This window comes from Triturus cristatus, chromosome 1_2, assembly GCF_964204655.1.
Source record: "Triturus cristatus chromosome 1_2, aTriCri1.1, whole genome shotgun sequence".
Taxonomy (NCBI): Eukaryota; Metazoa; Chordata; class Amphibia; order Caudata; family Salamandridae; genus Triturus; species Triturus cristatus.
Window position 1 is genome coordinate 442,730,511 of NC_140580.1, and position 23,783 is coordinate 442,754,293.

Below are 23,783 nucleotides of genomic sequence, written 5' to 3' on the forward strand. Positions count from 1 at the left end.
TGTAAAGTAGCCTTCCACCTGTGATAGCCATGCATCTAAAAGCTACATAACAAAACTTTTCCCCACTGCCAGAATAACATGGTTGCATACGCTGTCCACAGCACAATGTAATGTGGTACGGCCCAGAGGTAGTATCATGCATACATAATGAACACACAGACACAGATAGATAGTGGGTATGGGCATGTGCGCTCAAATCCTTTTTATTACCAGGGTTACATATCCAGTGACGTCTGTGCTGGATGCGTGTGGGGTGAGTGTAAAGAAGCCCTCAGGGAATGGTTGCTGCTAGCATCAACTACAACAATAATCATTGGATCACACAGATTCAATAATAAAAGGGTCAATAGTTTGTGCTGCAGTAAGGTAGGGACACTAGATGTAAAATAATACAGAAAAGATTCTATCATAAAACAACCATAACTTGTGGTATACTAAGATACAGGCAGTAGATCTGAACTAATACACAAAAAGATTGTATCATAAAGGGTCCATCAGGTCTAGTGCACTTAGATAGCCACATCAAAACCATTCAGCATGTGTACAGCCAGCGGTGATGCATGCTGCGGGCAGGCCGTACTAGGAGCAATGTCTGTTGCCTACAACACTACATCATCTGCAATAGCGACTTGATCTGAATTGTAAACACTGCTGTCTGCAGTGTAGGCCAGAGAGCAGTCAGCAAGGGCCCACAGCCATGTGGCGTTGACTTGAGCTGTCCTGTTTGCCGTATGCGAAGCAACAAACCATGTGCGAACCCTGTGGTGATGCGTATGCATGGTACGCACAGAGCACACCAGAGCAATGTCTTTTGCCTACAGGACTGCGTCATCTACAATAGCGACTCTATCTGAATTGTGAACACTGCTCTCTGCAGTGTAAATTGAAGGCAGTAGTGAGCACAGTCTTCCATGAATACTTTTTCCTCACTTCCTCTTCACAAAATACAACAATATAAATTACACAAAACTCTGCAATAAATCAAAACCATTCCAATTGCGATCTCTGCTGTCCACTGTGTACACTGTTATTCAGTGTTCTTTAACACTACCAAGAAGAATTTGGTCATTGTACTAGACCTAAAAGTCATCTTAAAAAACTTCTTCAAGCAAGTATACTAAAAGGCTATTGTGTATATTTCAATAGACGTTGTAGTTAGTTGCCTACTGGATTCTGTAATTAAACAATTGCCACTCCATCTGAATTGTGAGCCCTGCTGACCGCACTGTAGGCCAGAGGCAGTTGTCATTAACGCCTCACATCCACGTGCCATTGGATTCGGAAGCACGCAGTTGGTTGCACCTGATCGGAGGGGGTACACACAAATCATCACAAACTTTAACTTCTGACATCCTCAATCACAGAATCAACACCCTGTTTCACTGTTCCCACCTGCTGTACCATGGTGTACTCCACCGACTGCAGTCAACCAAGCCCAATAATCATGTGCAGCAGTTAGGTACAGAAGCACAGAGTCTGATGCACCTCAACGGAGGGAGTTCTGTCAAAACCAAGCAGCAAGTAATATCAGACATCGTCCATTTTGGGATCAAGACACCGCTCCACTGTTGGGACCTAGAGTTGCTTGCACCTGGTCAAAGGAAGTACCTTCATTTCCACTCTCAGATACAGTTCTAACATCGTCCATTTCCGGATCAAGACCCCGTTCCACTGTTCGGACCTGTTGTACCGCGGTGTACTCCACCGACTGGTGTCAACCAAGCACAATAATCATGTGCAGCACATAGCTACAGAAGCACTGTCTGATGCACGTCAACGCAGGGACTTCTGTTAAAATTCACAAGCAGCAGCTAATATCGGACATCGTCCATTGTGGGATCAAGGCACCGTTGGGACCTAGAGTTGCTCTAGTATGTCCTTACTATTTCAAACCGGATAACGTCCTCTGGCAATCTCTATTCCCACCCACACAAAGTAACTGCCGAAGTTCAACTTGGCCTTCAATACCTACTTTGAAAACAGATTTTATTAAACGGAGCAAACTGAAAGCACTTCTGTTTCAAACAGAAGTGTCCCTCACTTCTCCAAAAGTAATTTATCGACTGCAGATAGCACAAACTTCAAGTAAAATACACTCCCTTTTAAATACGAACCTCCCATTACACTTTGTGAATTGTTACACAATTTTCAACACATCTGACATTTAAGGTCTGACACAATCATGGTCTCCTCCGGCCTTCTCACAGGCTTTCAAACTGTTTTGAGTCTAATACCAGACTTCATTCATTCTATCATCCCTGGAATAACAGCAACCGTGCCCATAATTCTCGCTCTGTTTGCGGCCAACCTACTACTACTTTAGCTTGTTAAAAATGGCTACGCTCCCTGTGGTAACAAGCATGTCCGACAGAATGCGCCTCTACGCAAAACTACATCAATACCGTGAAAAAATGGAACAACTTTTCGGCTGCCTGCGTCTATCTATTATCGGAGCCAGCTACAACATGACATTTATTTACACATATACAATCTGCGTGCAACCATCTTTTTATTGCGAAACTTGCCCAATCGACTGGCGAATGGATCTATTCCTTGCCAACATCCCAGCAAACGCTCCCAATATCCAGCAGGTAATGGAGTATCTTGAAACTTGATTGTTCGGGCAGTGGAGCAATGACGGATGCAATACAAAAAGGTATCCTGGCGGAATGGAATTTCTGCGCAGCCGCGAAAGATCTCCTGCAACGTGTGACCTTTGACAACATCGCAGATTGCCTGCCAATTCAAATTGCTGCTCCAACATTCGAGGAACATTACTGTCCCTTCGAGGATATGAATTGGATCGCTTCGCTCTTCTCACACGATGGAACAAATCGCCTCTTGGAACATTAGGCATCTCAAGCCGCTGAAGAACTTCCGGATTTCAATCTCCAAGACTTGTAAGAACTTCACTTTATTCTTGGATTGATTTTTTTTTTTTCAAATGTTTTTTTACTTTTTCCTATTACATTTTTTAATACACTTCAATTAAACTATTTTCATATAACTTTCTAAGTATGCTTAGCCATTTGAACTCGGTTTTCATTATTGGCCCTTACCTCTCCACACTAACCAGGAATGGATGATGTATGGCCTATGCAAATACGCTATTTACTTGCTAAATTAGCCTAAACGCGACATCCATTTTGAAACCATAGCTATTCTTTGAACACACATCTCTCTGCCTGCCTCTTATCCACGAAGCGCTTTCACACAAATTAGCTCAGCCTCTGCTCACGAACTGGCGATCAAGATAAAAAAACACGGCATTGTTTAGGAACTGGTTGGCACAGTGTGGTAATCGTATCCTACCTTTATTTTCATTCCACAATTTACAGTCATTCATGTCTAATAGGTATTGTTTGTCACATGGAACTGTAACATATAATGTGGAATTGACTGATGTAGGAGCTTACGTTTGAGTACAACAGAAGCGGTTGGAGTTTGCCTCAGCTGGATGCCTTAGCTCTTGCACCAGTAGTTCCATTCATGGCACTTACATAAAGACACTTTTTATATAACTTGCAGACTCCATCACTTTATCCCACACAACCACTTTTTTAAACGCACCTGATTTCACCATTTGTCTTCTGTGGCATTGCAACATTCTGCATTATATTCTTCATTCCTGCTTGCTAAAACACTCCATTCGAGTCTTCAGACCGGTAGGGGTGAGTAGTTTGCTTCCCACTCCCGCTGTAGTCTAAACCCATACTAACACCACTTGCACAGCTATGCTACAGCGGCCAGTATGCTACAGCGCCCAGAGCACATCAGTTTACAGCAATCAGTTCACGGTTTCATCCCAGAGTGTACCGGCACCTCACCTCAGCACCATCTCGCTCTGGGCAAAACAGCACTTTAACACCGCTAGGGGTGAATACTTCACTTCACACTCCCTGTGTAGCACACCCTAACCACCCCACAGACCTCACAGCACTCCAACCCTCCTCTTTCCTACTCTTTTCACCCTTTTTTCCCCTTACTCGCTTCAACGGAATCACAAAATGGCGGACAACACTTCCTAGTTGCAACCGCTCGCAGTGCTCACAACCAATAATCAGCAAGCTCGTGCTCGTAATGCCTCAGCCAATCAGATGGCAGAATTCCCAAATATTTATCTGTAAATTTCAATATTTCTCAAACTACTGAACGGATTTACACCAAATAAACAAAAGCATGCTTTCTAGACCAAGACCCTTCTCCCTGCCAAATTTGGGGTAATTCCGTTCACCCGTTCGACCTGTAGTCTTGTCTAAAGTTTCCTATGGAAATTAACATGGAGAAACCCCGTTTTGGGACCCCCCTTTTTTCTTCTCGGCCCCCCCTTGACGAATCGCCTCCAAACTTCCCACATAGGAGCTGATATGAACAAAGAATTTGTTTGGAAAATTTCAGGAAGATTTATCAAACGACGCTAAAGTTATAAGCAAAACATAAAATGTTCTTCCTATGGAAACTTGGTCCTAACTATAACTACCTACTGGCGACTGCCAGTAGGTAATATATATATATAGCTTACCCTATGTGCAGCACTGAAGCGCTTACCTACATGGGCAACATGCTACACTGTGTAAGGTGTGTGAGTTGAAAGATGTGATCTTTGTGTTTGGGTCCTATGTAGAAAGTGTTTTTTTGTGGTCTGTGATGACCACTGAGGTGCCATTATCGTGAAATGTGACGCAATGTTATGGTCATTGTGAGATGTCAAAAGGCAGTCCTAGTATGTAGCTAGTTGGGACCTGCAGAAGTGGACAGTGGTAGGCCTCTTGAATTATGCAATGCCTGTTTAGTTGGTGATGGGTGATTTATTTGCTGTACACTGGTACAGTACTATGTGATGAACATGCACCTTAGCAGTTTCTTATGTGGATGTAAGAGTGTCAAGAAGTAAAAGGGGATTATGATGCAACTTGTATGAACTACAATCAATTGCCCCAGTGCTGAGCATTATATTACTATTAGTGTGAGCTATAGATTGTATGTGTATTGTAATGCATTTATATTGCACTTACTACCCCATAAAGTGGTTTTGTAACACTTTACACCACACAGCATGCTGCTCCGGATCCCAGGGTTAGTTGGCTTTTGGAATTAGTCTTGCACTCTTAAGGAAAGCATGTTACACTTTTACTGCAGTTTTCATGCGGTAGATCAAATTAATGGGAGTTAGGTGTGTTCTTTAGTGAGAGGATGTGGTATGTGAATTTATGCATTGGTTGGTGATTAATACACATTTGCTTTCATAATTCTAAGGAGCTACATCATTACCACCCTATTTTATTTAGTAGGAGCCCTATATTGTTTCAGTATTACTAATGTCACTCAGCATTTTCTGCAGCTGGTTTAATAGGGGTGTGGGGGTTGTGAGCCCTAATTTATTGTCGCTACAATAGGTTACCATTTACTTGGGTGGCGCCCTTGCTTTTCTGGCACAGACTGTATTGCTCATTCATGGAAACATGACACAATGTTACGTTGGTTTACCTTAGTTCCTGGACTTGTATATATGGGCCCACCTGTATACCTCGTGGCATTCATGAGGATGTGTACTGTTGAAAATTGAAACACGTCAAGAAAAATATACATTTTTAAAATGTATTGGGAGTTTTCAAGCCTCAGCATCTCGGGCAGTACAGTATTTTTTCCTTTTCATACTTTATAGAAATTAATTTGGTTGATTATGAAGAAATTGGGAATAGAAGTTAAGTTTTGCCACGCTGGTTAATATTTCCAAAATATAACCTCTTTAATTTCATAGTCCAGATGTATTGTGGCTGTTTTTCTAAAACCTCATTTTTCATGAGTAGAGCCTATTCCCATTCGTTCTCTGCTAAAGTAGGAAAAATTCACATTTTCGGAGCATACCCTATTCGTTTATACTTGAAAGATAGCTAGCTAATGGATTAGCTGTAATTAACAATGATTTTAATTAGGCCACCAATCTGAAATAAACAGTTATTTATAGATTCCTTACCTTAGAATTATCCCCAGGTGTCAGACAGGATCCAGAGAATTTTCATCAGCAGTACCCCTGCGTGTCAAATGGTTGTGTCGGTCGACTCCCGTTTTGGCGTTGTGGTCGCTGGGATGACGTAGTGGTAGCAACTTAGACACCATCCTCATGCGCTGACGTCAGTTCTTTCTTTTTCCGCACCAGTAAGCTGTGTCCCCAGCCAACGTCGACACCGGCCTCCACCTCGAGGTAGACACTGAGCTGGATCCGCGCCGACGGGTACTTCTGTGCCCCTGTTCTACACTGGCTCTTTGAGACCAGATTGGCTGCCAGAGGAGGATGTCGAGGACTGGTAGGGGTCTGAAGACCTTTGACAGACCAGTTAGGTTATGAACAGGACTGGAGAGAGGAACTGGGGAAAGCCAGTGGTGTAGATATCTCACCAGACCTTGGCATGTTGTCTCATCCTACCATGGCTACGGAGGAGGGAGCGTCTTATGCAGTGGTGTTGCGTATGGTAGCTGAGACTCTCAGCCTCAAGCGGTAAGCGACTAACCTCCTGACAGAGGTGCTTCGACCGGCAGCTAGCTCTTCAGAGCCCCTGCTGCCGTTCAATGAAGCCCCAACACACATCCTTTTGGGCACCTGGTCCAGGCCCAACCCAGGGGCTCCTGTGGATAGGTTGATTGCCCAACGCCACCGCCCCCCCCTGCGACTCCACTTTCCTCTCCCAACACCTCATCCCTGAGAGCTTGGTGGTCCAAGCCTCCACCTGCAAAGGTGCATTCCCTAACGCTCCACCAGATAGGGAATCCAAAAAGCTGGACCAACTTGGGAAGATGTTGAAATGTTATGGCAGTTGGAGAAATTGCAGCCTTAAATGGAAAACCAGAACAATGTGGTAGTCAAGAAGCATTTTCCTCAACTGTACCGTTTAAAGCTTATTATCTTTTAACTTGACACAGCACATCAGACATTGGCAACTAATGCATTCATTCAAGCCCACCCAGTTTATGGAATCGGTTATGTTTTTGCAACTTCAGTGCCTAAAGCACGTCTTGTGCTCAGTTTAGAAAAAATGACAATTTTTCCAGCTCTTGCAAAGCTATACTGGCTTCCAGTTCCAAATATTTTTTTTAAATCCATAGGCATTGTACATGCAATGTGCATTGAGCGATCTACCAATAGACTAAAACCTATCAGTTTCCTTAGTTGATGATGGCACATATGTTTGGCCATCTCCGCCTCTGTGTGCCTTTTTTAAACTGACTCCAATATCCACAATGACCGATTTGGGGACAGAGCTTTCAGAGTTGTAGATTCACTAACTAATAATTTTCTTTCTGATCTTGTTTTCTTCTAGTTCGCAGGAAACGTATATCTCTCTTTATTGAACAATTTCTGATATTTCTAACAGATATTGTTCCACCAGTTTAGTGTTGTTGGGTCTTTTGCTTGGATAGTGTCCAGGAACTGTGCATGTGTATTTCATAAACCGTAGTTTGAATTGGACTTGATTATATTAAATCAGAAGTTGATCACGGTACTAGCAACATGATGTAGGAGTGCACAAGCCAACATTTCTAGGAGGGTTTGGTTTCTAGGTCAACATGATGTTTGTAGTCAAGCATCTTGGTTCCAATTGAATAAATATGGTCTTTAGCAGTTATTTCTATAGGCTTTTGAGTTTTTGTTTCAAGTTGTTGGTAACCAGTTGGGGTGAGCGAAAGATACCCGCCTATAGCCTATATTTGTTGGGATTGGTGGTTTAGACCCATGTTACAACTGAAAGTTAGATCCAGTTCGACACCCACGTTTCCTCCTGGATTGGAATCCGTTACTAGTAGTGGTTGAACACCATACGTTTGAGTGCATTTCCATGAAAAGATTTTGCCTGGGGACAAATACGGTGAATAGGCGCAGAGAAGAGAGCCCTGAAAATTGGGAAAAACATGAATTAATATGTCCACAAATACAGAAATCCACATTTTCCCACATTCCATGGATTAAAACTCATAGTAATCTGGTAATTTCACACCCAGAAAATAATGTACCCCATTGTAATTGTTACTGCGCACTTCTTCATGGAAAGCTACAAAAATATTGGCAATGAGGATAAAAGGCTGTTTTAAAGAAACATCACCAGTCTATAATCAACACTATTTTGTCTACTCAAAAGGTTTCATGCACTCATTAAGGATAATAAAATATAAAACACCACAGATCGCCTACTCCAGGCAGACATGCACTGACATTAAGCAGGCAGGGGACCGTGCTGGGTAAAGACTGCCTTACGCTGTGGAAAGTTGATAATCTGGAGTCCCTAGCCGCTAGCGTCTGGATCACAGAGTTCTTCCTCCTCTTTAGAGCCAGGAATTCACAAGCTGGTTCGACTTGCATGAGACTTGGACTTTGTCTGAAATTGATACTTAGGCTGGAAACCAGAGTGATGCTTCAGTCTTCCCTGTGAGTAATCATTAATACCATTAGTGCCTGTTCAATTCTGCGTAGTGCAGCTCAGGTTAGGAAAAACCTCTTCCGCTATCAAAAGCGTACATCTCTCTTCCTGACCACTGCATGTATCACCACCTCATGTTGACTGGGGCTTCAACAAGGATTATAACTTCTTCTCAAAGATTCATTTCAAACTCCTGGGGGGGGGGGGGGGGGGCACTGATGACTTTTTCAATTTCCAAACATGTTGAAGGGTCATTTTTGAAACCCTCTGGAAGCTGTGTCTTGCTATCTTATCCATCTTTTATAGGGGTAACTGAAAGGATCCCTATTCTGGCTGCCCTAGCAGCATTCTCAAGCTCTTCCTCTTTGTGATCTTGTAAAACATATGGAGGATAAGGCACAATCTTGGGGGACGCTCTCTTTCTGCCGATCCTCTCCCTGACTTTGAAGTTTGGCCTTCAGATTCACCACTGTCACCTACCTCACGACCACTGGGCCTACTGTTCTTTGTGCTTGATCTCAGATTCCAGCTTTTTAATGCACCCCTGCATTTAAGTTGCCTCATTGGTATTGCGTTTCAGATCTCCAACTCGCCGTCTTCAACTGCTCCCCAGGCATTATTGACTCTGCTAAATCTCTCGGAATCACCCTGGATAAGGACTTGAACATGAAGACTCATATCAGCAATGTGTGCAAGGGGGCTAACCACCTTCTGAGGATACTCCGGAATCTCAAACCTTTCCTATCACAAGCTGACTTCAAGCAAGTGGTCCAAGCACCTATTTTGCCAAGGCTTGACTATGGCAGTGCTATGCTCTGTGGCCACCCCAAATATACCTTGGCCCCACTAAGGGCATCATTGAATGTGGCAGCCAGATTGGTTACGGGCACCAAGTGAAATGCCCACATCTCCCCAGTCTTAAAATCCCTAAACTGGCTGCCCTACGAAGCAAGAATACAGCTAAAGATTGCCTGCCTATCTCTCAAAGCCCTCCACTTCAAAACCCCCAACTATCTAGTGAAAAATCTAGAACTATCTGGAGGGGGTAGACCGTCTAGGAGTGGTAACGCTCTCTTCCTGAAACCTCAGATCTTTCCCAAAAAGAGAACATGCCAACGAACTTTCTCCGGCTCTGCCCAGAATATCTGGAACTCTTCCACCGGAAATTTGTAGAATCTCTTCCAAGGTTGCTTTCAAATTGGAAGTAAAAAGATTCCTCATGAACAAATTCTTACCTTAATAGGATGTGCGATTGTCTGCTCTAATGCATTGGATTTACTCCTTTAAGCTCAGAACTGGATGCTAATCGTGTATTTTTTTTCTTTTCTTTTCTCTTCTTCTTCTCTTGTTGAATCATTTGCTCCCCTCCTATGTGTGTGTGGCGCCGCGGCCAGGGTGACTGACGCCGGAATCTGGGGATCACAGTTCGATCGCCGGCGGCAGATTAGCCCAGCACCATGTTACTCTTGGCAATAGCTTGCTTAATCTTCCCGACGGCCCCCAGCGCCTAGAGACCCTTATGGGTGATTGTTCGTGCTTTACAAATGTGGATCATTATTATTATGTCACTATGTATTAGTTACTAGCCCATTCTTTGCTGACCCCTAGGATTTGTAACTGGCCTTGTTATGTGAGCCCTATTTGATTCACTGTCTGTTTTATATTCCCATTTGACCCATGTACTGAACTGTTACCTTCCTTTCCCTCAAATTATAAAGCGCTCTGATATCCCTTGGGATCAAGTTCGCGCTATATAAAACTCTATAAATAAACAAATAAATCTCATTCTGCAAACCCAGAAGTAGATTCTGACCTTAACTCGGATTGGTCTGTTGATGATCCTATCCCTTCTCCACTTTTTCATAAGGAAGCTTGAGGCATAGACCTTGGGAGTAAAACTTGTTGTTTTTCTGGATCATGTGAATGTATTCTTTGGACAAAGCAGTGCACTCCAAGTACTCACCATCACCATACAAGGAAGTCTGAAGTTTCTTGCCAGTCATTCACACTTAACACACACTATTTCTAGAGTGTATACATCTTGTTTACTGTGAAATACGACTTGTGGAACTACATGATTGTACTCCTTGACACAGTGGGCAGCATCTTGAGCTTTAGATCACCTGGGAGATTAGGGAATATGGAAAGTCAGGTAATCAGGGCTGCTGATATGGTTTGAGACACCAAATTGTACCTACTGGTTCAACCACCTGAGGGTTCATATCACCAGCCCTTTTCATACCTCTTGCCACCTAAGACCGCCTTGGAGAGGGAGCTGTGCTGGATCCTAAAAATGTTAGTTTTCATCTCTGCACTACTGTTACACCTTCAGTATTTAGGATTCTTAGATGTGTCTCTAATGTCATCATAACACTAGAATGGACAACACCAATGTGGATAAACCAGGCTATTAATACTCCATTTTGGAGAATTTCCCCCCACAAATGACGAAAAGCTCCCTCCTCAAAAATATTGAGTAAATTTAACCAAACAAATGTCAGTAGACTAAAGCCCAGTGAGTTGGCTGTCTCAGGGTTAAACCCATTCTTATTAAGCCTGATGTCCTTGTACTTAAATGCCATGTTTGATCAGCGGAGGTGGGACTTCCGGCTGTGTTTTATATGAGATGTGTGCGGTTTAATGTCCTGTTGAGCTCAAAGGTGAACTTGTGAAAGAATGAGATATCGGCTACATATAAGACCCAGGCAGCATGCAAACGGTACATCAAGTTCTCTCAAGGCTGAGAGTCTTAGACCCTGCCGAACTCTTTCCAAAACCTACCATAGGCAGACACCTAGTACTAAACAACACAAGCAGGATTCCTTCTCCTCTCACTAAGCTAGGAATGTAAAGTTGGAACCGGGTTTAATAGTCTTCATGAGATGACTACAGTCTCATGATACCTTACTTTGCTGATACCTTACTCGGCCAAATCCTTATTACTGCAAGTTCGTCCATCAGCTCCACAAAGCCACCCTAGGCCAAGTAAGCCATTGGGGAAAGGAGGATGGGACTATGGCTGTATGGTGTCTCCTGCTCTTGCAGTGGTGGCCACTTGCCACCAGGGGGCGCACAAAACCCTGCTCACCCATGACTGTCTAAAATCCTTGGATAGTTGCTCGCAGCATTGTATATAGTGTGGGGAGGAGCAGTGGGAATGCACTTGCTTTTTTACGGTGCCAGATGCTTGAGTGAGGTCGCGGAAGCAGTGCAGGCTCATGTGTAGCAGGGCTACTTGTCTTTTAAGTCAAAATATTATCTCCCAGTGCCTTAAGCGACTGCCATGTGGTGCAAGAGCCACACTCCTCATGCAACAGCCTCCCTGATGTTGTAGGCTACAGCCTAGAAACTTGGGTGCAGTGCAGGGTTTTACATAATACAGGGACCGCTTGCACATATTAACCAGTGTTCCCTTATTAGCCCTTTGCTTGCAGATGGTGTTAGATTTTGGTGCAATTCCGTACCTAGCCACTAGGTGGCACTGAAGCACTGTTATTTACAATCCACAGCAGTGGTTTCCTCCGACTGCAGGCCTTGACAGTTGCTGCATATGCCAGTGCTGTGCTTCCTGCGCTGCTGCTGGTGAGTCTGTGTAAGGGGTGGGGAGTGTAATTCTCCTGCCCGCACGGCTTCAGCTACGTGCAGCTCCACAGTTTTGGTGATGGCCTGGTCTCACCTTGGGCGGATAGCTGTAGCTGCAGTGAGGTCCTGGACGGTCTCAGTTTCTCCCTATGCAGGATAAGGTTTACCCTCTTCCTTGGACGATGCGACCTCTTCCTCAGGGCAGGCGATAGTAGTCGAGCCTGTGCTTGTACCTTCCCTTCCTTAACGGTAGTTCAGGCGCTAGGCAGCACAGCATGTGGGTCAGACCCCCTCATCGTCAATGTAATGTCGTGGGCCCTAAGCCCACATACTTTATACTTAGAACACGCCACGAACACTTGCATTTGTGCCTTTTTATTGGCAGGGTCACCTGGTTGGTAATGGGTGCGTGTATGGGCCAGCCCTCGTGGGAGAGGCTGGTAGAACACTAGACTGTCCAGCAGGACACAACAAAGCGCAAGCCTCAGCTCACAATGCTGTGCTTTGGGAAAATCCCTTAACCGCCAGGCTCCCTGCCTCATTATAAAAAATAAAAAAAAGTGGATCTTCTGCCTCTCATGTAAACAGCCTGGTTCTCATGTAAAGCGTTCTAATGCCCTTGGGTGAAATTTGCTCTATATACAACCGAAAGAATAAAAAATAATGAATAACTCAAGATTACAATTGTATTCACTGCCTGACAGTAACATCACAGTAATTTGTTGTTACAAGGACTGCGGACACTTGCAGCACTGTTTTTTTTGTGGCTCTGTAATAAAACCCAGCTATACTAGTACTCAGTGGCGTAATGCAAAATGATGGGGCCCCCTGCAGAATGTGATGAGGGCTCCCGAGTCTCCATGTCTCTGATATTCATTGGCCTTGGGTTGAATGGAGCCCCACTGAGAGATTGGATGGGAAGCCTGGATGGTTGGGGGCCCCCATGCGTCGCAGGTGCCTGCCTTACGGCCCTGTCTATATATTATTGCTATGCCACTCGACACCTAGCGTTAGTTGAACTACTGTTTTTCTTAGATTGGGTAACAATATCCATGATCAACCACAAGGTAGCAAGCTTCCCGCACTCAAGAAAATAGTAAACTGCACCCTTATTCACTTCGCTTCTGAATTGCAAACTCAAGCGTCAGCTAAGACTGTCAATAATAGTTTTGCGTTGTAGAGCGCGAGCGTCTACATATATTTACCGTTTTCAGCCCCTTTGATTCTGGAATGCGTTGATGTACTCTTATGTTTTGGGCAAATATAAAATATTAATGAACCGGACAATCGACTGGCCTGTTGACGGTTTAATGCGTTGGAACGAGGTATGTTGTTTTAGTTCCCGCTGTTTTACGTAATTCGTCATATTTTTCAGGGTTCCTTTCGGATCTATCCACTGTCTGATGATCCTGCGGTTCCTGCCCCTCCACGTCAGTTCCGGGAGCTTCCAGACAGTGGCCCCCAGGAATGCATCGTGCGCATCTATGTTGTCCGAGGCTTCGACTTGCAACCCAAAGACAGCAACGGGCTGGTATGGCAGATGAGTCTGTGGCCACAAATATGTAGTCTATGCATTTGCTTTAACTAGATATGTTTGGGATACATGTTTGCGTCATGAGAACTAGTAGCAATACGGTATGAGTCCTAATTTCGACAACTAAATTGTGCATATGACTCACAAGGCCGAATTTTGTCTGTGATCTTATACAACACTCTGTGTAAAATAATTTGTGAATTGACGTTTTAAAACCGGACATTTAAGATCCAGCCCTCGAAGATCTCTGTCCAGGACTAGAAGCCATCTAGCATCCCTCGTACGCTTAGAGAATATACCTGCAGAATTTATTGAAGTGGGCCATAAGAAACTTAACTCATCGATTTAACAATTTTTATAGCTGAGACTAACAAAACATTTTCTCAAATGGATCATTAATCCTACATACCCCCTTCTGGAGTGTCTTTGTACTGAATATTGACACCATATTGGCCACTCCTGTTCTTTTGTTTAAATGTTGATCCAACATGGCCTATGTGTTCCTGTTGCAAGTTTATCTGGCCCGGACTTGGTCTCAACAAGGGTCGAAGGAGAAGATATTTAAGGGACTAACAGCACTGATGCCCTTAAGATGAGAGTTTAATACAGTAACACCAGTCCTGCCTTTTGGGGCATGTTTGGAAGAGGCCCAGCTGACCACATCCACTGGATTCAATATTGTTTAAAGTAAATGTTCTGATCTCTCGCCTGCTGATGTTCCGGTTACTGTACAATGCCTTTTAACTCTTACTTTTGTACTTTCAGTGTGACCCTTACATCAAAATTTCATTGAGTAAGAAGGTGGTTGAAGACCGTGATTACTATATTCCCAACACCCTCAATCCAGTTTTTGGAAGGTAATTTTTTTCTCTTCCACTAGTCTCTACTCACTTGTAAAAATCAACTCTATTCATTTTGCTGCACAAAGGTAAGGACATGAAAGTTGCTGTGAAGGCAGCCAAACACACCAAAAGCTTCAGTGTTTAAGCTGATTCTCCAAAATAGTCAATTCAAATCATATTTATAACAAGACACCCCAACGTGAGGAGATGCAGAACTTGCCAAAAGTGTTTATCGGCAAGGGGTAAATCTGAAGCTGTGCACCCGGTCAACATTTTCCGTGCTTCTTCTTTTGACTTAACAAACCAAAGTTCCAGTTGGGACGCAGTCCCAGTACAGACGTTATTGCATTAAACCTTTAAAACAGGTGTGTAACCTCTTTCGAAGATCTTAGAGTTTTGAAATGGTCAATTTGCACCAAGTTGAAAATGGGTGCAGAAGAAGCTACCCCCTCTTTGAACAAAATTATTGAAAATACTTGTGCAGAATACTCAATTCAGAAAAGCCTTTCACGTTACTGCTGCCTGTTATAAGTCGGTTACATCTGCCGCTACTGCTTCCATACCTTTAACATCCCTTTCAAGGAGGGAGCTCTTTTTTTGAGGGATTTTAGGGATGGAAATGCCACTTCCTACGGGGAAATGTCATTCCCAAACCCCACTGAGAGGCTGCAGGCTTGTGAGTAATGCTAAAAAAAAAAGTCACACGCATCACTAAAATTAGGGCTGAATTGTCTAAACTAGGAGTAGTTTCTGAGCTGCACTTCAAAGGTATTTCTTTGAGGTCAGGGATCCAACCGGGAGCTTTGATGAAAGAGGACAACTGAGTCACCACAGTGAGTCACAATTGAGTCAAACCACATAGGCTCAATCCTGGGCCATGGCTTGAGTCTACAGTTCTTAGTTTGAAAATAAAATACATGCCAGTGCCCACGTCAGGAGGCCACCGCAGCTTGCACTACCCATTGCCACTAGGAGTGCTGCCAATGAACGGACCTAAACAACTACTAACCATCACACTGCTACAAGTGTGACAATTCAAGCCGCCCAAAGTGATAAGAATGGCCTGGGCAACAGGAATTAGTTGTTTTTAATGTATATTGAATTAATAAACTACTTTTGTTCTGCTTATCTCTAGATTACACAAACTGCGCCACATTGTGGCAGCTATCGGAAGTGCAAGTGTTGACAATTAAGTGCTGGTGCCGCACACTGGGAATTACCAGCTCAAATTAAGCACTGATTTGAGATTAGATATGTGTTTGATTGTTAAGTGAAAGCCATCGCTGTAAAGCTAACTTTAAACAACTTTAAAGTGTATCCAAGAGCAATACAAGCTGGACTGGGGTCATCGTGAGTGACCATTAAATAGTCAATAAAGTCAGGCATACCGCAAAATGAAAAAGCAATATATCACACGCAGTACATTTAGTGAATGAATGTCCTTAAACAGCAGTTGAATTATCCTACACCATTTAGTCCTCCAACTGTTATCAGGTAGAAGTTCTGAGTCAAAATACAACCGATTAACCTTTTTAGGTTTTAGATAATATACTATGGTGGTCATTTTCAAATTCGGAACTAAATCTCACATAGCCTAAATCTAATGTGGAGAGGATCTCTTTCATTGATTAAAAGTCTCCATGATGCTCAATATGAACATAAATCTTTTTATGAAAACTTTAAAAGCAGCATAAGAGTGAAATTAAATTGATTAGAATTTTGAGAATGTTAAAATACATTTTGGATTGTATTAACCTAGCTATGTAACTTCAAATGATATCTCTCATCATACTGACCTAAAAGTACAATATTGAAACTTGGGCAAGCTGAAAAATAACTTTCTCAATGGAAGTTTGCCAATCGAAGGAAAGATTGACTTTCAGAGGGAGAAGGAGAAGCAAGCTTGTTGTTTGTCGGCTTAGTCAGAATGGATAGACCAGGGGCATTCGGAATAACTTTTTTTTGCAGAAAAGCAATCACTTTGAAACACTGCATAATAAACCTAGAAGCAGCAAAGTTTTAATGTACTGTAATTCTTTGTTAGGAAATAAATGATCAATTTATTAGCGTGTTTTATTGAGAATATTTTGTCATGAAGCTTAATGTTAAAGTATCCTTATTTGTATTTAATATTTTGTGTTGAAGTGTAATCAGCACTCACATCTAATGCAAGCTATTTTCTACATCTGCAATGTAATGTGCTTTATAAATGGGAAAACCACAAAACAGATTCTGTTGTCTGTGATAGTTTCTTTAGAATGGAAATGTGGTACAGGATGAACATGGTTTCAATATATCACCCTTCTTTCCTTTCCACCTTTGATCAGCCAATAATCAATGTAGACATTTTATTACTTTTACTGACCATATCCATTAAATCTCTTTCTTATTTTAGGATGTACGAACTAAACTGTTTCTTGCCCCAAGAAAAAGATCTCAAAATTGCAGTCTATGATTACGATGCATTGACCCGTGACGAAAAAGTCGGAGAGACCATTATTGACCTGGAAAACCGCTTCCTTTCCCGCTTCGGAGCCTACTGTGGGATACCACAGTCGTATTGCATGTAAGTTTAAAAGACTCCCAAAAAAACACAGGTTATGCAGACAGACAACATAAAGAGAAGATGAACAGATTGTGTGACTGTTCTCTGAGCGAGCCATAAGGTTATCCCCCTGCATGTCTCTCTGCTGCCTTACCACTGTCTTGCTTATTTAAATGTATTACTGTGCTGATACCAATGGAGTATAAGCTGAATTGCTGTGTTACTTTAGTATGTACTTATTAACCCATTCATAACACCAACTAAATATGGGGATGCTGAGCAGTGTTGCTAATTAACCTTTTTTTTATTCATTTATTTATTTTACAAATGTAACCAGTTCACTTTTGCCCAGTAAGTCAGCCTTTTTTATCATTCTGAGTGATTGTTAAAAAGAATATCGTAATATTTTCTACTGTCTTTGCTCTGTAGAGCTATTGCTATTGCGTATACGAAAAATCTCTTCAAGCCATTCCCCCTTGTTTCCTCGGCTCCATTAGAAGAGCCTATTCCAGAAAACCCAGTCTCCTAGCTGATCTCTCTCTGCTCACAAATAAGGAACATTTTCTATGCCAACCACCCGTTCATTGCCAGTTAACGTGATCAATACAGAATATATTCATTAGAAAGAGGAGGGACACCTAGTAGGTGAGGAGTTTGTGCTATTTAATGGGGAGAAATATAGGATGTGTGAGAAACTCGGCTACTCAGAATCCTTGCAACTCTCTTGTCGAAGAGTCTTGAAGTAATGGAGGACGCCTCACTTTGGGATAGATGGGAAGTTTTATCCCACTTGTGATTGAATGGGGAACCAGCAGCTGCTCCTACACTAACATTTCTTGCTGGTCATCAACAAAGTGCTCATGCAACATTCCGTATGGGATAACTCACTGAATATTCCACAGTGCAGATCATCACACACATCCCTTTAAATAAGTTAACATCTTCATCCGAATCACATATTCTAATGCATTTCTATCAAGTGCGGTAACTAAACGCATCAATTGTACCTTGCCCAAACAGCTGAACCTACATTCCTACCCAGTCTGCACGACCACCCCATACTTACTCTTTTACATTTCAGGAAAACATATCCCCTCTTCACCAGTGCCCTAGAGCTGTGGACCACCAATCTATAATCAACCTCTTCTGAAACCTTAGCTTTCTTCATCCAAACAAGTCCTGATCACTTCAACCAACCTTGAACCTGTCCAGTACAAGCATGGGAAAATGGCAACTACAATACTAAATCGTATACTCCACTAGATACAAACTAAAGCCAGTTATTAGTAACTGAGGAATATGGGGCTTCTGCTGCCATTGCCCCACCATATTCGATTCTACCTACCGACAGAATGGTCCTCCACTTAGGCTCTTACTTGGTTTATCGTATCCAACCCCCACCCCAGTGTGGTTGGGACATGCACTTTGGCTTATTTGAAAGGAAGAGGGCAAGCAATGAAACTGGTTCTAAACTCACTTTAAGTGTTAACCTCACTTTTGGAATTGTATGACCTTAATTTCACATGGGTGTTTTATTTCAATTTACCTTCCTGAATTAATTTATTCTGTCTTTAAATAATTTTATTGAGATGATTACATTTCTTGTACAACTTGAAATAGCATGGCAAATCCAGCAGCAGAGCTTGTCTTATGGTTGTTTCAGTTTTAAAACTCATTTAAATAAATTGCATATTTTGCTTAACAGATCAGGCATTAATCAATGGCGGGATCAACTGCGACCCACTCAATTGTTACAAAACATTGCACGGTTGAAAGGGTCTCCGCCCCCTGTAATCTCGGAGAATGGACACAAACTCCGATTTGCTGGACGAGAATACACTCTGGATGAATTTGGTAAGTTGTTTAACATTTTAATTGGGTCTTTATGCTGTATTATTTATATAATAAATATGCCTGTCTGTTTATCTATGCAAATCATGGCATTCAGTTAGCATCTTCTTAACTGTAGATATATTAATAGATGAACAAATGTATGGCATAGTGTATCAAAGCCATTGCTAAATGTCTCTCTCTTAGTAAAGTAGACTTATTATTTATACAAATGTCAATGACAACTTTGCCATTTTCTTCAAATTGGGGATTATTAGTTGGATTGGTGGCAGAATTATTTTTTCTCTGGATTAAGCAAGGTGCTCACGGTTACCTTACCCCATAAGCATAGATATCTCACCTGCCTGGTGTTACTGTTAGGATCAATGATGCAATGACAATGTATGCAGGTGTCTTGTGTCTTCGTTGAACTGAGAAAGTCAAAATGTTTGGTTACTGGTTGCTTGATAAAACAGCATGTACCAATGAAGGAAAGTGTTAAATGCAAGCAGCTGAAATCAATGAGGGTTTTAAGGGAAGCAGTAATGTGATGGGACAGCACTTCAGATCACAACTTAAACGGCATAACACCGCACACAAAGATTGAACAAACTGATTGACTAGGAGGATATACAATAATTCTTCTAAAAGACCTAGTCAATAAATGAAATTGTTATTTAATTTCTTGTTTCAAAGGCACTTACGTGAACCCATGGGGTTTCATCCACTGATCTCTCCTTGTGGGTTTCGCTCAGGGCTCACTTAGGGGTATTGTTTTTTCAAGCATCTCAGGCCCTTCAGCCTTTGCAGCTTCAATTTAGGGATCAGGCCAACATGTGGCCCTCATCAAACATGGTATGGCACACAGATTGAGACAAGACATGACACACCAGTGAATCGGTGACCCGCACCCCTTCCACCTTAGCTGGAGTACATCCCAGTGTTCTGCCAGTATGGAGACAGGCACTATAATGGGGCCAAAAGGCGATTTGCCAGCACTGACCAAAATAAACGAAAAATAAATATTTTCATCAATGTCCGCTCCACTACTATCGCTTAAGCTATCCATACTCTCACCACGCAACAAAAAGTGGAAATGGAGATTCTACTAATGCTATAATAGCATCACCCTGCACCAGAGACTTCTGTATCCTAGACCTTCCTGGATATCGCTGAATAACTTCCTTGAATGCTGCTCTGACCCTATGATCCTGGTTCATTCCCCCCCTCCCCACCACGATGCACTTTCATTCAGTACTGCTGCTTTTTGCCAAGGGCTTCGTGGAGTTGTTAGTAGCCTCCCATGCCATGTGGCATTTTAGTGCTTTTCTTTAGAAATACATTGAAAATATGTATGTTTTGTCACATCATACGGCAGACTGAATACCAGTGAAGGAGAGTGCCCTCAAAGTGTGTAGATCGCACACAGAACTGACAGGTTTCAAGAAATCTGAACTTGCCTGAACGCAAATTATTTCTGTTTCTACACCCTTGGCGAGCTTCTCTTAAGAGCTTATACTTTTCGTCTAAACAGACCCTGTAAGACCAGAATAGTCTACAAGAAGATGGATGTGTTGGCAAACATCCGGGCTCTTTTGGAGCCAACTCTTCCAAATTGATATGCTTTTAAGGATTCTTTGCATCCATAAGAAAGCTCACCAGCTCTGGCAAATGTAGTGTAAGGTAGTCCTTACATTGTGTGTTGTAGTCACTTGAGTCTTGAAGCGCAGCCAGTGCTTCATAGCTCTTGACAATAGGTTTCAATCAAGTGAAGTTTTCGGAAAGGCAAAGATTCAGTTGGGGGAACATGTGCTGCTTCTCTGAACCTGTGGATAAGAGCCAATTAGCTCACAGGTGCAGATTTCTTACTCTCCAGACCAGTCAGGGAAGGAGGTGTGGCCTAGTGGATAGAGTTGTCGACGTTGAACATGGGGACCCAGGTTTGATTCCTGCCTTCAGGTCAACATCCTGTGATTCTGGGCAAATAGTTGCTTTGGAACTCAACCCGTGAGGTTTTCACGAAAAGTCCCATATTTTGGTGGATTGTCTTCTGTTGCCCTGAGTAACAAGAAGGCTCAAAGGCCCATCCCGGAATATCGAACTGCTCACTCCACCAAAAATGGTGTGCCTTCCATCGCCCTCTTACAAGCAGTGTCTGTACAAGTGATTTGCAGAGAGATGATGTTGAGAGTGAGACCCTTCCCACATTTGCAAAGCAACGCTGAATAGGTTCTGCTGCTGCAGCTTCTGGATGTGGTGCATATGAATATTTCTAAGAAGTTGTTTCAGGAAAATGGTGTACTGTTGAAAAAATGTGTATGTTCAGTTAGTAACTTCTTTACATTAACCTGTTTTTATACAGACACAATGCCTTAGCCCTACACTGCATTTTGTATGCATTTTGTTCCTAAAAATGTCCCACTTGCTGAGTTTCCCTGCTGTTTCAGCCTTTTTGGCTGCATGCAGCGGCTCAGTCTGAAAGATTGTTGGTAGGCCTGGGCGGTAAATTCCGTTCCGCTCGCGGAATTTGCGTAATTTGCGTAATTTCGCGCTCCGCGGAGAACGCGAAATTGCTACCAAGTCTGCTTTCCGCGATTTCGCAAAATTTTTGCTTGTTCGCGATCTCAAAATGCGTGTTCGCGAGATATTTCTCCCCGAGCACGCAAACAGCAATTGTGAACAGGAAAAAAGCACCGCGAACAAGCAATTCCGCGTGTTCGCGGAATTTCTGCGTGTTCGCGGAGATTTTTTACCGTTTCGCGGAGATTTGCGTAACGCAATTCCGCAAATTCCGCCCACCCCTAATTGTTGGTGCTGGAATACTGCTCCAGCTAAATACAGAAACTGGCACTATTACAAGTTCTGCCCCATTGAATGTATGCTTTACCTGCTTTATCTTCTGATACATTTCGCCATATTTTGAGGAGAAATTTGTGGGTATGTGCTAATTACTGCAAAACTCAGTCTCTTGATTCTAATGCGGACTCCTGTATGCTTCCGCATCGAGATTTACATGGAGCTCAGAAGGAGGCAGAAAATGTCCTCCTTTGCTGAATGTATTTTTCATTTTATTCTTTCAAAGCCAATCACTATTTCTTGATTAAGTGTATCTTGTCATGATAGAATTGTAAAATCTATTTCTCTTTGGTCCCTTACAATTTTGGACGTTGAACACATTTTGACAGTAAGTTGGTCCTAGCTCTAGTAAGGCACTAGAATTGTAATCACGCCATTGCTGTTATTGTGTCTGATCATCACTTACATGTTATGTCGGAGTCAAAAAGCATTGAAAAAACTATTCTGATGTTGCTGTCATTTGTTTAACCCATTAGAGGCTAACAAAAAAATGCACCAGCACCTTGGACCAGATGACGAGCGCCTCGCCCTACATGTCTTGAGGACCCAGGCATTGTGTCCAGAACATGTGGAGACCAGGACGTTGTACAGCACGTTCCAGCCCAACATCTCGCAGGTATTGTGAACATGATTCGTCATCCTGGGCATGCTAATCTGAACATGCCCAGGCTGTCTATTTAGCTCTGTTAAATGTTATCTGGTTTTTACTGCACACATCAACAAAAACAATTGTAAAACACGTTTTTTAATCGGTATTACCCTATGACAATGAACGGTTCAGAAAATTCCCTGACACTTTTAAAGTTAATTTGGCCCCAATCTGCTGAAGAAAAGCACCCATGCCTATGGTGTGTAATGTGCATCCAGGTGCACAATCTATTTCTCATAAGTGGAGGACTTTCACGTTTTCACTCCTGTGGGAATAGTCTATGGACCTAATGATCACTTTACATCTTAGAACTAAATGCATAATTTCTATATCTTATTATTCTAACATCATATTACCTCAAGGTTTTGAAGGACGGTCTCTGAACAGCGTTCTTAGCTCTTTGTTCTAGTCTGCTGATATCATTGATAAACTATACACAGAAAAGAAATAACATCTTAGACCCTAGATGGTTATTGTATGTTCCAGTTCTATTGCACTGTCCCAGGATGGTGAGCTGTTAAGAGAAGCATACTCAAGATTTTAGACTCTTTTAATGCCAAGCAAACTCTGTCAATCTTGGGAGATGTGGACTTCAGCATAAATAAATCCGCCTTGCACACAAGTCACTTAAAGTCTTGTCCAATTTCCTTGCTTAACCAACTTGTCGAATCCTCAGTGCTTAAAATTAGTCCTTAGAAGCAGAGTACCACCTAGTATTAAGCGCTATATAAAATGTACCACTATATAAAAATGCAGTGTTTTGCTGAATTTCCAGGTATTGTGGATAGGGCAATACAGGTGGAGCTAGATTATCTTTTCGGGTTTCAACCCAGCAGAAAGCAAGGAGAAACATACTTATTTTGAAAAAGGTAAGCAGACTTCAGTCAAGGCTTTTAGATCATTGGTAAATTTTACTGATTTTGCTTACATTGCTTCTGTAAAGGTTATTCCCTTTAAAAACATTTGTGACTGTGAATTACTGGGTTTTACACAGGTTCAAAACACTTCATCTCCATGGAGAAAGTGCCCAGAAACACAAAAATCCCACCCATACAACCCCCCCACCCCAGAACTGCTGGTGCAAATAACTCTTTATTCCAAGTGACTATGCGAATAGAGACATTTTAACATGCAGTCAGTCACACATCGCACCATGCATGTGTGATATAAACAGCATTTGAGTAATTACACAAGTGAGACTTCTAGTCACACTTTTTAATGATTTTTTCTTTATGGATTTTGACAGATCACCCTGTTAACAGTAATTTGTGAGTAAAAACCATTGTTAAGGAAGGGATACAGTGGTGATATACTAATTTCTGATCATACAAATGAACATTGTGTGGTTATATTTCCAATTCTTTTTATTAGAATGTTCCTTAGAGATTGAAACATTAACCATTACATATGCAACAGTGTTAAAAAAAAAAAAAAAAAAAATCAGCCCAGAGTTGCAGATCTCACATGAAGGTTACAGCTTAGTTACGAGGTCTGTGGTGAATAAACTTAAGAAAGCATCATAATCATAACA

The 23,783-nt window shown here is 42.2% G+C and overlaps 1 protein-coding gene across 5 annotated transcripts in view; it reads left to right on the forward strand.

Moving 5' to 3' along the window:
- MYOF (myoferlin) overlaps window positions 1-23,783 on the forward strand; it is a 591,005-nt gene that overhangs the window by 512,340 nt on the left and 54,882 nt on the right. For all 5 annotated transcript variants that reach the window (XM_085606131.1, XM_085606127.1, XM_085606128.1 and 2 more), the window contains 5 exons: window positions 13,372-13,527; window positions 14,296-14,387; window positions 16,768-16,938; window positions 18,623-18,771; window positions 22,080-22,219. In XM_085606131.1, the coding sequence (XP_085462257.1) occupies window positions 13,372-13,527; window positions 14,296-14,387; window positions 16,768-16,938; window positions 18,623-18,771; window positions 22,080-22,219 (708 nt within the window). The remainder of the gene's footprint in view (window positions 1-13,371; window positions 13,528-14,295; window positions 14,388-16,767; window positions 16,939-18,622; window positions 18,772-22,079; window positions 22,220-23,783) is intronic.